Raw genomic sequence first — 15,056 nt, 5'->3', positions numbered from 1 at the left:
TCCAACGAACTACAAATATTTCGTTTAATTTTTCAAACCTATAATCATAATATCCTCTTTCTTTTTTTGCTACAACCTTTATAGATTCAACTGGGCAATGCTCTATTCTATTGTCCCTCACAGTTCCAGTTGCAAAATATCCCATTTGTTTTAAGTATGACAAGAGTTTAAATGATGTAAAGAAATTATCAAAATATATTTTATGATAATTTGGTTTTTGCAATGCCTTTAATAATTTTATGATTTTCCACCTAATCCATATTCATATTTATTTTCGCTTTTTCCTTGATATATATCAAATGAGAATACGTAACCGTCGGAAGAGGCCAATATCCAAGACTTGTATCTGAATCTAATTGGTTTTCCTTTTATGAACATTTTGCAAGAATGTCTTCCTCGATATGGTATCATCTGTTCATCTATTGATAAATGATGTTTAAAAATTCCGAATTGCTGAAATTTATTATTCAATATATTAATGTAAGGCCTAACTTTATAAAATCTATCATGTATATCTATTTTAGTATTGTCTGCCAAATGAATATTATATTTCAAATTTCGAAATTGTAATTGGGTCATTGTATCCCGGATTATTGGAATAGAAATATCGCTGTCATTAGACCAGTACATTCTTTCTTGTGGGAGAGAATGATATCCAGTAAATAATAGAATTCCAATAAATCTCTGAATATCTTGGATGGTTATGCATATGTTAGGTCTATTCATTTGTTTAGCATAAATATTACTTTGTTCTACAATTAGGGAATATAAGTCTTCGTCGAAAATTAAACAAAATATATCTGATGGACTTTTACCATGTAAATCATTTTCAAGTTTTATTACATCGTCCTTTTCTCCATTGAAAGGGCTTGAAGAATATATTGCATCCGTTTTTCTCCATTTTAAATTGTGAGAAATTCGAGAATAGCTTCTTGTATAATATGGTTCTGGAAGGTCGTCATCAACTGAATTATGAATCTCCAATTCTCCAGCTATATCTGAAGGCAAAACTCCGACATTTGTTAAGTCATTTTCATCGAAATCTTCTTCATCACTAACTGCAGAGGGGTTTGGCGGAATTATAACCATATCTCTTTCTTCAATTGGTTCCTCTTCAAAAAGTTGAGCAAGCGCTTGTTCAATTGTTAGAAAACGTTTCATTAAAAAAATTTATTAAAAATTAAATATCTAGACAAATTATTTTCGTAGAATCTTGATTTTTTTATTAGTCATCTATTATTTTGATAATTTTGATTGAATTGACAAAACAGGTGCATAATATTTTATATAAATAAAATAAAATCTTCAGAAAGGAAGAGGCTTTTGAATATTTATGAACCTAATAATTTCATATAATTTGATCGGGATAAAAAATTATAGGAACAATATATTATTCGATTTAATCTCAGGGGAAAAAATTTTTTTTTAATTATTTTCAAAAGGTCTTTTTTGGGTATAAAATTTTTTTTAAAAATTCTTAAGGGGCTCGAGCCACCCACCCCTCCCCTTCCCACCCTTAGTGACGGTAGTGGTTTTAAGTATAATATAAAAAATTATAATTCATTATGTTAAATTTCATTTGTTTGAATTTTTTTAAATAATATATACTGCTAGATGGTTAACGGTGCATATATGCACCAGTCAACTTTATGTGGTTACCTACTAAAATATTAATTATTTAAAAATTCAAAAATGATTGATAAATATTGATATATCTATAAAGAATATATACACACTAGTTTTCATCGAAATAATTTTATAATATGCTCGTGAGATCACTTAGAAAATTTTGCATTTTAGACCTCATAAATTCGCAAAGTTTGAGGGTTTCTTAGGGGCATAAAAAAATATTTTTTTCATATTTTTCTTTTCCAGTTTTGAAGTACAATGTCTGAACTATATAAAAATCTTTTTTATTATTTTTAAAAAAAAAAACTACTATGTTAAAATAAGGTATATAGGAGGTGGTGCATATGCACCGTTAACCAGTAACGGGTAATACTATTTTCTGAATTTCCTTGAAAAGCTAAAAATGAATCTGTTTTTATTTAAAAAAAAAAACAGTTTTTTGACCGGGGACGCTTAGTGTTATCGAAAAAAAGTGTTTTTATCAAAAAATCACTAAGTTATTAATTAAATACTTTAATATATAATATTTACATATTCTGTATTCTTTTAATGAGCTAAATATGAATCTTTTATTTTTTAAAAAAAACTGTATTTTGACCGGGGACGCGTGTGGACGTGTAGTTTACCCAAAAAAAATTTTTTTGGTTTTTTAAACTTTTTTATTAATACCATTTTCTGAATCTCCTTGAAAAGCTAAACATGAATCTGCTTTTATATTTTAAAAAAAATGATTTTTTGACCGGGGACGCGTAGTGTTTTTGAAAAAAAAAGTGTTTTTTGAAAAAATCACTAAGTTATAAAATAGTTTAAAATATAATATTTACATATTCTGTATTCTTTTAATGAGCTAAATATGAATCCGTTTTTATTTTTTAAAAAAACTTTATTTTGACCGGGACGCGTTAGGACGCGTAGTTTAGCCAAAAAAGATTTTTGGGAAAAAAATTTTTTTTTTTAATTTTTTTATTAATACCATTTTCTGAATCTCCTTGAAAAGCTAAACATGAATCTGCTTTTATTTTAAAAAAAAAACAGTTTTTTGACCGGGGACGCGTAGTGTTTTCGAAAAAAGGTGTTTTTTCAAAAAATCACTAAGTTATTAAATACTTTAATATATAATATTTACATATTCTGTATTCTTTTAATGAGCTAAATATGAATCCGTTTTTATTTTTTTAAAAAAACTGTATTTTGACCGGGGACGCGTAGTTTATTTTTTAAAAAAATAAATTTTTGTAAATTTTATATAGTTACCGTATTTTTTTTAAATTAAAAAAAACATTTTCTAACTCATCTTATAAAGCTTAATAAGATTTCCTATTAATAATAATAAAAATAAGTCGTTTTGACCGGGGACGCGTAGGGACGCGTAGGGACGAGTAGTTTTTGGGGACGCGTATTTTAGTCATTCCCTATCACAAGTTTATTATTTTTATATTTATTATTTTTAATTAATATATAATTATATCAAAAATATAAATTTTTACTTTATTAAACATTAAAAGATAATTATTATGTAAAATTTATATTATCTAATATAAACATAGCATCAAATAATCCGTTTTCATTTTTTAAAAAAAACTGTATTTTGACCGGGGACGCGTATAGACGCGTAGTTTGAAAATTTTTTTTTATTAATACCATTTTCTGAATCTCCTTGAAAAGCTAAACATGAATCTGCTTTTATTTTAAAAAAAAAACGGTTTTTTGACCGGGGACGCGTAGTGTTTTTGAAAAAAAAGTGATTTTTCAAAAAATCACTAAGTTATAAAATAGTTTAAAATATAATATTTACTTATTCTGTATTCTTTTAATGAGCTAAATATGAATCTGTTTTGATTTTTTTAAAAAAACTGTATTTTGACCGGGGACGCGTAGTTTAGCCAAAAAAATTTTTTCGAAAAAAATTTTTTTTTTAAATTTTTTTTATTAATACCATTTTCTGAATTTCCTTGAAAAGCTAAAAATGAATCTGCTTTTATTTTTTAAAAAAACGGTTTTTTGTCCGGGGACGCGTAGTGTTTTTGAAAAAAAAAGTGATTTTTCAAAAAATCACTAAGTTATAAAATAGTTTAAAATATAATATTTACATATTCTGTATTCTTTTAATGAGCTAAATATGAATCCGTTTTGATTTTTTTAAAAAAACTGTATTTTGACCGGGGACGCCTAGGGACGCGTAGTTTAGCCAAAAAAAAATTTTTTTTATTAATACTATTTTCTGAATCTCCTTGAAAAGCTAAACATGAATCTGCTTTTATTTTTAAAAAAAACGGTTTTTTGATCGGGGACGCGTAGTGTTTTCTAAAAAATGTGTTTTTTAAAAAAATCACTAAGTTATTAAATACTTTAATAAATAATATTTACATATTCTGTATTCTTTTAATTAGCTAAATATGAATCTGTTTTTTTTTTCAAAAAAACTGTATTTTGACCGGGGACGCGTAGTTTATTTTTTAAAAAAATAAATTTTTGTAAATTTTATATAGTTACCGTATTTTTTTTAAATTAAAAAAAACATTTTCTAACTCATCTTATATAGCTTAATAAGATTTCCTATTAATAATAATAAAAATAAGTCGTTTTGACCGGGGACGCGTAGGGACGCGTAGGGACGAGTAGTTTTTGGGGACGCGTATTTTAGTCATTCCCTATCACAAGTTTATTATTTTTATATTTATTATTTTTAATTAATATATAATTATATCAAAAATATAAATTTTTACATTATTAAACATTAAAAGATAATTATTATGTAAAATTTATATTATCTAATATAAACATAGCATCAAATATTAACCCTTCCTTTTTAATATAGATTTCCATTAAAATCCAAAGATTTATTGGAAAAATGGTTGCAAGCTATAAATAGAAAAAATTTTATACCTAATAAATATAGTATTATTTGTGGAAGGCATTTTACTTCTAATTGTTTCATATATACTTTATCTGGTAAGATTTTATTGAAAGATGATTCAATTCCATCAATATTTAGTATATCTAAGCCACTTCAAGATGTATGTTAAAAAAATATTACAAAGTTAAAATAATATTTTAAAAAATATATACTTTTTAGATAACGAATGTTTATTCTACTACACAATCCCTACTAAATAGTGAAATATTATATGAAAATGATCAAATGATACATGTAACAAATGATCATAATTATTGTGCGACTTATAAAACATTAAAAAGAAAAATTCTTTACCAAGAGGCTCTGATTAAACGTTTAAAAATAAAGGCACATGCGTATTATAAGTGCTCAAAAAGAAGGAAAAATAAAATCAATAATCAAATCACTAAAAGATGAAAATTTATTATCGGATGAGGTCGAAAATATTATAGACAGGCACTTTACAGGGACATCTTCTATATTCATAAAAACACATATACACAGTGGAGGCATTTCAAACCCACAAAAAAAAATATACAGATGAATTCTGTCAATTTGCATTGACTATGCATTTTTATTCACCTAAGGCTTATAGATATCTCAAATCGCACTTCTGTATGCCTTCAGAATCCACATTAAGGGCATGGAGTCGTAAGATTGAAATCATGCCAGGTTTATTACACTATTATTTTAAAAAATAATTAAATTAAATAAAGGTTTCCTTTCTATTTCATTTACCCAAATTAAAAGCTACCAAAATAAATCAGCAAAGCAATTGTATTGTGTACTTAGCCTTGATGAAATGCAAATTAAAATGCAAATAGATTTTGAAAATCACAAAGAAGAATATCATTGCTATGTTGATTTAGGTGATGGGACAAAATCAACAAAAGAAGATGAATCATGTCCAGAAGCAACAAAGGCCCTATTTCTTATGGTGACCTGTATTAATAGCAGCTGGAAAATGCCAATAGCCTATTTTCTAGTTGCAAAAATAAATTCAGATTTCCTAGTTAATTTAGTGATAGATGCATTGCTCAATCTAAATGAAACTGGAGTAATATGCAAAGCCATTGTATGCGACGGTTGTGCTGTTAATAAGAAAATGGGTAAATTGCTTGGCATTAGTATGGATCCTGATAATATTATTCCATATATTGAGCAGGAAAGCCATGACTCTTAAAAAATATATATGTTACTAGATGTATGTCATATGCTAAATTATTAAGAAATCTACTAGCTGAAGAAGAAATTTTAGTTAATGAATCAAATGGAGAGGTTACTAACTATATTATATTTGGCTAATTATTTATTTTGTATTTATAGTTAATAGATTGGAAGTTTATACAAAATTTACATAAATTGCAAGAGTTTGAAGGATTACGTGCTGCTAATAAATTGCGCAAAGCACATATTGCATTCCATAAACAAAAAATGAAAGTTTGATAATAAATAAATAATTATTAAATATTTTTTAAAGGTAAAACTAGCTGTCCAAGTTTTTAGTGCATCTGTTGCCAATAGTCTTCTCTTTGCTCAACATCAGGAGATTACTGGATTTCACAATTGTGATGGCACAATTAATTTTATATTGATGATAGATCAGTAATATAAAAATAATGAAATAAATTAATGAACAAACTTATAGAATGTTTGATTATCTGAATACAAGAAATTGTCTTGGGAAGGGATATAAAGCCCCGCTACATATAAATATGATTCCAGAATATCAAATTCATTTTGATAAATGTATTCAAACCTATAAATCTTTAAGGTTAACAAAAGGTGAATACGTTTATAAATCTTCAAAAAAAACATGAGTAGAGGGGCTTATTCTTTCCATGACAAATATCCTGGAAATTGGAAAGGAGTTATTAATTGGAGAAAATCCTAAAATGAAGTATTATATTTAACTTATAACAAGAGTTATTCATTAAATTTTAATATAATAATTTTTTTTAAGGTTCTTTTTAACGTATAAAACATCACAAAATCATTTAGAATTATATTTTTGTAGTATTCGTAGCAGGAGTGGATTTAATGATAATCCATCAGCTTATCAACTACGATCTGCTGTTCGCACTACATTAATGGTGAAATTAGATCCAACAATCACGGGAAATAGCATTCTCTTAGATAATATACAAAGTATTATGTTCAAATTTTCAAAATAATCATAATAATGATGTTAACATTATCAAACCTATAGCCAATCTAGTACCCATACCCACCACTTCATCTTATTATTTTAGAAACACAAACCCACATATCCCGAAATTATCTTTATATTTAGATAATGTATCAACTTATATATCGGGATATATTGTACACCAATTTATTAAAGAAAAAAAGCTACGTTGTGATGTTTGCATTACAGCAATAGTTAGTGATTCTTATAATGATAATAATATCAATAATATGCTAATAAATATTAAAAATAATGGGGGGTTGGTGATACCTTCTACTAGTATGTCCAAACTATGCAGAATATGTCAAAGTTCATTTAGAACTTATCAAAATGAAATCACACATAAAAATATTTTAAAAAAATGGAAGTAATTTTTTACAAAATAATAGGTACAAATATTTAAAAGAAATGAATTTAATATTTTTTTAATAGGCACAAACCTCTTTATTGATCTTTGTGATCATATCATTGAACATGAAATTATGTACAGCCATTTTCAAATTCTTGTAAAATTAATTGTTCAAAAGTAACCAATTATTAGATTTTATACTATTTTTTTTAAAGATATTTAAATATTAGATTTTATCATTTTGTTGACTTAAGAAACCAGGAATTGAGAACTGGTATGTGACAGAATCTTACGAAAGCAATACAATTTAATAATCAATAAGTCATATATAATAATATATATATCTTCTATTATATTTTAAAAATTATATTGTATAAGGAATTATATTAATTTTTTATAGGTGATGATATAATCAAAAATGACGAAAATGTACTCAAAAATAATATGAAAGTGAATTATTGCAATATCTTTTCCTTTTCAAGGCCTATACATTTATATCATTATATACTTATTAAATATACTTTAAATAAATGATTTATATAATATAATTTATACTCAAGCAAAAAATGATATTATTACATTATGTATTTATTGAAAAAAAATAAAAGATATTTTTTTATTTGTCATTTATAATTAAGATGAAATAATCAAAACAAAACAAATGATCAACTATGAAGAGAATCTTAATAGTATATACTTTTGGAGTTATCTTTAGTTCTTCCTTTATAATAAAATTAATAATACAAAATAAAAAAATTAACAGCACCTATTTCTCTTATTAGTAATAAAATTTGTAGATTTTATTTAATTTTATCTATACAGGTCTATTTTTTACATAAACTTATGAGTGATTATTGTTTTAAGTTATAAGCCACTATATTAAATAAAATTAAAAGTACCAGCTACTACAATAAATATAGGTGCATCTATGATATTTATTATTAAAACATGAATCATAAAAGATTATATATGTAAAATATAAAAATAATATATATTTATTATTTTTAATTAATAGATTCTATAAATGAACAACATTGTGTGTAACAAGATTTTTATTGAAATATCAAGTGAATTTGATAAAACTATAAAAGCTATTGTGGCTTTTTATATGTGTATATCTTGAGTCTTATAGTGCGCACAAATTGAGCATTTGCGTTTGCAGTACGTCTTTTACCGTAATGCATCTGTGTTTAAATTGAAAGCAGTACGTTTTTTCTTTGTTTAAAATTGAATCGTGATTTTATTTTTATTAAAATATGGACATATTAAATTTACAAGATAAGCAAATTATTGCTTTATATTTAATTATTAAAAAACCAAAATCTACTAAGACGAGAAGGAAGACTACTAAAATATTCATGGATAGAAATTTATTCAAAGATTTTTTAAATTCATAAATGATTTTTAATGTATAGTATTTAAAAAAATCTAAACACATTTGTAAATTTATTTATTTATCCTACCTTAACATATTTATAATAATCTACATATTTAAATAAAAATGCTAAATAAATTTATAAAAGTTTGTTTATTTATATATATTCACCTTAAATAGAATAAGATATCTATTATATAAAAATAAATAGATTAACAAATAATGCAAATAAAAAAATTTTAAATATATTTTTCTTTCTTTAAGAATAAAAATGATCACTAGAACATGTAAGAGAGTATTAAATGTCTTATTAAAATAATACAATTTTATTTCATTTAATTTATTATATTTACATAAGGTGATGTCAAAATAAAATATTAGCTCAATAAACCATAAAAGTTATCTATATAAAAGGTCAATATCTTAAAATTACAAACACTATTATTTTTTTTACATATTCTGAAGATAATATTGGCTAAATTATGGTTAAAAAAAATGCAAGGATACGTTAGATTTATACTTATCCTAGCTTGTAATCTTTTTAAAATATAGTGGTATTTTTTAGATTAAAAAAATATGTAAATGAATTAAAATCCTAGAAAGGCTTCAAATTTAGATCTCTAAATAATTATTGTTTCAAAATTTATAATATATATACACACTACTACATCTTAATAGCTCCCAAATTTTAGCTTATATTTTTTTCAAAAATGGACACTATAATATAGAATATTACTTTATTATAAATATATAAAAATAAAAATATTTACAATACAAAAATATTTAAGATATTATATCATTAAATAAAGATAAAGGTGTATCATTTGAAGGTGTTTCTGTTGAAGTAGATATTTCAACATTAGTTTGATATTTAGATTGCAACATCAAACTATGATACAATCTTGATGTCTCACTTTTAAAGAGGTATCTATTATTATGGTCCATGCTTTCTAAGCCTGCTTCCATTGATAGTAGATACAATCTAAAATTATATTAAATTTATAGATAAAAATATATATTTTACTGGCTCTCGGATGGCACCTCCTAAAGAGCCAAGAGTCTTTCCTCCACAAGTCTATTTACTTTTGACCCACCGGGCTATAAATATAAATGAATAAATTATATAAAATATCATTTAATATATTCTAAAATTATATAAATATAAATTTATATATTCTAAATGTTATAATATCAATTAATATATGAGATAAATTTATATTTACATTTTTGTATCCATTTAAATTCATTCATTCATTCATTACCACGCCAGAAATTGCACCGTGCAATTTCATCACCCACCAGGAGTTGAAGTGTGCATCATGTATTTTCACTAGTATATAGATCCCATACATGATGTCTACCCGTTTTATTATAGTGGACGGTACCACTATGTAGCCTGTTAGCAAAGTGAAGAAGGAAGAAGTACAATAATGGTGATGTATTAGTTCCGTTTCCGGCAGAATAGTGTTAAGGAAAAAATAGAAATAATGGCATATAAAAAATGTACCTGCGTCCTTAAGTGGTATTTAGTGAAGCAACAAAAAAATAACCCTTATATCTTGTTAAGTATTGAGAGTTTATGTTAAGTTTGCATGAAGAGTCTCTTCCTTGTTTGTTGTTCGGTGTGCCAAAAATATTGTATGTCCTGTAGATCTTGTATGTTCTGTGCCAATGGTATTTAAGTTCGTCCGATTTATTGCATTATTATTATAGCCAGTTTATCTTCTCATTGCCTGTTATACAGCTAATATTTTCGTAATTGTTATCGTTATCGTCGCCGATATCGTGTGTCCAGAAAGGAAGGTCGTGGGTTATTAAAGGAAGTTAAGTTATGTTGTTGTTGTTCAGGTTATTATCATTATCAAATACACTTATTCCATTTATTACAAGAACGTAAAGGTGAAGAACGGTTGCGATATTAATTTAGGCCATATTTTAGCATGTATTGTAAATGTTCCTTTAGGTGTTTCTTGTTTTTGCTAAGTGCCATGAAATCTGCAAACGAGAGGTTAATCAGGTCCATATCTTTCAGACATTTCGCCAACCAATAGTATTTAGGGGTTTTCCTCCTACCGTCAGGGCACCATTTCAAGGACGAGAATATCATATTTTCCTGCGAGTGTCTTAAGCTATGGCCTAGTAATTCTAGTCTCCTCATGGGTATGAGACGATTGATTGGTAGGATGTCGCATCTATTCCAGAGCGTTGTATTTGATGTGTTGTATGGGTAATACGTTTTGGTGATTCTTCTAAGGCATTTGTTTATAAAAGTCTGAATTGTGCTGATGTTACTTTTTGAGTCTTGCCAAGTCTCCAGGCCGTAGGTAAAAATGGGTACAATTAGGGACTTGAAGAGTCTTATTTTTAAATAAGTTGATATTTGGTTGGATGACCATAATTTCGACAGTTGATGATAGCGGAGTCTAGCATTATTCGTTCTCGATTTCGTACCTAAAAAGGTGAGGCCTAATGACGTTATCCTGGTTCCTAGGTATTTAAAATCTGACACTAATTCTATCGTATTACCCTCAAAGTTAAAGGGGTTTAAGTGACTCGCATCAGTATTTGAGGTGATTAGTTTGGTTTTTGTGTAGTTTACTCTTAGACCATATCCATCACAGTTGTTGACAAATAATGATAAAATATTTCTTAATTTGTATTCTGAGTTGGCTAGAATACATACGTCGTCAGCATAACATAGAAAGTTTAAAGAGTTGTGCATATCATTGAGGTGTTGTTGCTCACTGTAATATGTGTTGAGTGCATTCCGCAAAAATAAAAAAGCACAAAAAAATCAAACCAGATTGCTTTTTTTTTAACGCTTGCCGTAAAAAAATCCAATTTGGACAATACCATTTAAAATGCATTATTAGATTTTAAAACGGAGCGTTGCAACGCTCAATTTGTAAGCACTATTATATTTTAGATTACTAATAAAATGAATTGAAGAACTTGCTAAAATCATCAGTTGAGGTGGTATTGATATAGATAATTTAAAAATAATGGTCGAGACATTTGATCCATATGGGTTAAAGATATCTGGGTGGTAAGGTTAATTAGAGATTATTTGGTGGATTTTTTGAGGGTATAATAGATAGAGGTATGGAATATTTTGCATGAAGGGTGGTATTGTGGCTTTTAAATATGTATATCTTGAGTCTTATATTTTAGATTACTAATCAAATGAATTGAAGAACTTGCTAAAATCATCAGTTGAGGTGAGAATTTATTTACGTGATATGTGATAAAGCGCATTCGCCCTCTCAACGTTGTAGGAACAACAGAGCTACGCTTGGTTTTTCTCATTTCCATCTAATTGGATTTATTAAGGTAATCGGGGAAGAAAATATAAGAAACCCTTTACACTTGTGGGCAAGCCGTACGTATTTGTAGGCACAACATTTCGAAAAATGTTGCTTAAACCTCTATAGCCTTAATTTAAAAGGAGTGGGACAAAGAAAAAGCCTATACCCGAGAACTACAGTATAATTTAATTACTTTAAAGGGTGATGGCTAATTTTAAGCTTAATTTTTTTAATGTAAGTTATAATTACTATCAATATTGAGACATAATGTTCATAGAATCTGTAAATAAATATGATTAAAATAAAATAATATTAACCGTTCTATCACTTCAAATTTCGGTTACCAAATTGTATCTCATGATGATTAAATATTTACAGATATCCAATTGAATCTTTCACTACAATTAGCACAGGCAAATAATGCAGACATAATAAATGTAGGCATTTGATCAACCAAGCTACAAAATGGCGCTACAAATGATTGCAATGTGAGGACGTTTTTAATGAATGAATCGCCAATCTATGTTATATATATCATTGCGTCCGTCGCAGTTTGACATGGCGGTTGTCGTACCGTATATCGCAACGTTTATCGAAGGGCCTGTCACGGTAGTTGTCGAGACGTATACCGTCGCGTTCATGGAAGCATTTGTAACCGTAGTTATCGAAGCGTCCATCGAAATGTTGATCGTGGCGGTTGTCATACATGAGCTGGGGCTGCCTAGTGAAAGCATCATATTTTATAAGATTTACGAAGTGGATTGGAGTCCTGCTTGGGCTTCACGGTCTAGTGGCTGTTTATAGCTCGGCCCATATAATTTATCTCTTCTTGTATTTCAGGAATATATATTTTTTTAATGTTTTAATATTTAATATTTAATATATATATATATATAATTTTTTAATATAGTAATCTCAGTGGCCCCTACACTTTTTGAGCGAATGAAGCAGAATACTCCCATGAAAAGTACCCCCTTGAAAAGTATCCCCCCCCCCTTCGAAAAAATGATAATTATGACACTCATAAATTTCAAAAATAATTTTTATTGCACCAATTTTTAATATATAATATAAATAAAATGCAAAAAATATAACTTTATAAATATTATTTTAAATTAATAATTTATATAAATTAGGGGAAGAGAAAGCGATAGAATTTATAATTTCATCAGTATTTAATTGTTTAAATAAAATTTTTCCCATTGATAATATGGTTAAATTATCGAGAAAAGAATCTTTCATAGTACTGCGCAGTCTTGTTTTAATTAATTTAATTTTGCTCATGACTCTTTTGGCAGTACATGAGGTTGTGGGAATGGTTAATAAATATTTATATAAAATTCTTAAATTAGGGAAAGCAGAAAAATTTTAAAGTAAATGATAAGGTAATATAAATGAATAGTTTTTCCAATCTGAATCGTAAGTCCCTGAATTATCATCATCAACAGAAGAAGCTAAATAATGTATTGGTAAAAATATTTTAATTAAATAAATTTACAATTCTCAGAATCTGACAAATCTTTAGATTCTTGAACCTCTAGGTCATGAGTAATAATTACATTCCCCATTTTGGCCATCTTATTTCTAAACTTCAACATTTCTTCGAAAATTTTACTTGAATTTAAATTGTAAATTCACAGATATCCTCGATATCTTCTTTAATAATTGATTTTTCTGCCATTCCCTTTGGCGTAAAAAATGATGTTTGATGTAAAGATTTCATGGAATCATCATTAAATCTTTCGTTAAACTGCATAATAATTAAATCGAGTGCAGCATAAAACACACCTAATCAAAAATGTAGATTTCTCTCCTTCATAAAATCTTGCGCCTTTGAAAAAACATCTAAAAATTCAGTGTTATTATTATCTATTAGATTAAAAAATAATTAAGACAATAATTTTTATTATACTTCTCAAATTAATCAAGCAATCTTTTGCCAATTGAATTTGATTTATTCATACCATATATCCTTCGAAATGGTTTGCAATTTTGTACAAGTCAAACTTGTTATCAACAATATTTTATCCAAAATACAAAGTGATAAGATAAAATCAAATTTTTCTATTCTAAAGACTATAGCACTAGCCATAGTGGAAGTGGCAGGATCTTCAGAATCCTTCTGCCCTCAAGGCATCATAAAGTAGAAAAAAATTTACAATAGCTATATGAGGATAACCAGCTTCTAAATAAAAAAACATTTTAAATCTAAATAAATAAGGTACTATTACCGAGTGGTATTATTGATGGGTAGAAATCGTTCGATTTTTTTAGATCATTACACTGAAATTTTTTGAGTACCTCATATCTTTTTACACCATTAAAATAGACATAAATCTCATCTAGTATTCCTAGAACATTTCGAAGTTCTTTAATTGATTGGCATAATGAACAACGATTAAATTTAATCGATGACAAAAACACCAAATAAAATCTGCCTTTGGCGCCTCTGCTCTAATCAAGGCTTTCACACCATTGATTCTTCCACTCATGTTTGAGGTGCCATCATAACTTTGCCCAAATAGTTGTTCAAGAGGTAAGTTCATCGAGCCAAGTTTGGATATTATATTATGCTTTTTATCGAGACCTGTGGTATTTCCCTTACAATATATGTCAATCATTCTTTCAACAGGCTTCGGCGTCTCACTATTTTCAACATATCTTACTATCAAAGCTATTGCTTCTGATTTCGAAACATATGTATGTGCATGATTGAAAAGCACCTGTTAAATGTAATCTCATTTTGAATTTTTTTTATAACCATATTTTTCATGGTTTCAATGAGAATGTTTATGTTATTATATGATAATAGGTTTGAATATAATTTCGTTTTTAATCCTTTTTTCTTTCTTCATTTTGCTGTATATACATTTTTAGTATAGGTTCAGAATCTGCAATAAACTTAATAAGGGCCATCATATTGACTTTTTGTTGCCTGTTACCCCAGAAGGCTTGGTTACGAGATATTAAATAATCTAAACATCTTATTATAATTCTTATAATAGAAAGGTATTATCTACACATTCTTTCTGAGGTGTTATAAATTTTAATATCGAATTTTTATTATCAGAAAGCCTTCCATAATAGCCCATCATATGTGCCTGTGAAGATTCATGCAGAATAATATCACGATTAATATTTTGCCATTTATCTAGACCTTCACATGTCCATTTTGAATTTGCGTGTGGACCACCAAATAAGAGACATGTTAAGCAAAAAACTTTATACATTTTAATACTATAAGTAATCAAATTTATAGGAATTTTGCTATTGTCAATATTGGTTAATATTTTTAGGCATATTTTAAAATTGGA

The 15,056-nt window shown here is 27.0% G+C and overlaps 2 protein-coding genes and 1 long non-coding RNA gene across 3 annotated transcripts; all 3 read right to left on the bottom strand.

Annotated features, from left to right (window-relative positions):
* Nucleotides 1-237: 237 nt before the first annotated feature.
* On the bottom strand, nucleotides 238-1,161 carry LOC135926775 (piggyBac transposable element-derived protein 3-like). Its single transcript, XM_065462709.1, has one exon. The coding sequence runs from the start codon at nucleotides 1,159-1,161 to the stop codon at nucleotides 238-240; it is 924 nt and encodes a 307-aa protein (XP_065318781.1).
* Nucleotides 1,162-9,233: 8,072 nt separating this feature from the next.
* Nucleotides 9,234-9,783, bottom strand: LOC135922407 (uncharacterized). Its single transcript, XR_010570881.1, has 3 exons — nucleotides 9,661-9,783; nucleotides 9,462-9,535; nucleotides 9,234-9,419 (listed from the first exon to the last, which is right to left on the bottom strand). It is a non-coding gene; the product is annotated as an uncharacterized LOC135922407 (long non-coding RNA).
* Nucleotides 9,784-10,355: 572 nt separating this feature from the next.
* On the bottom strand, nucleotides 10,356-11,159 carry LOC135926766 (uncharacterized). Its single transcript, XM_065462700.1, has one exon. It carries the CDS (start codon nucleotides 11,157-11,159, stop codon nucleotides 10,356-10,358), a length of 804 nt encoding a protein of 267 aa, XP_065318772.1.
* Between the last annotated feature and the right edge of the window lie 3,897 nt (nucleotides 11,160-15,056).

This window comes from Gordionus sp. m RMFG-2023, chromosome 1 (genome assembly GCF_954871325.1).
Source record: "Gordionus sp. m RMFG-2023 chromosome 1, tfGorSpeb1-WG-v2, whole genome shotgun sequence".
In the NCBI taxonomy this organism is placed as follows: Eukaryota; Metazoa; Nematomorpha; class Gordioida; order Chordodea; family Parachordodidae; genus Gordionus; species Gordionus sp. m RMFG-2023.
The sequence above is the reverse complement of the archived record's forward strand: the minus strand, read 5'-3'. Positions and strand labels throughout refer to the sequence as shown.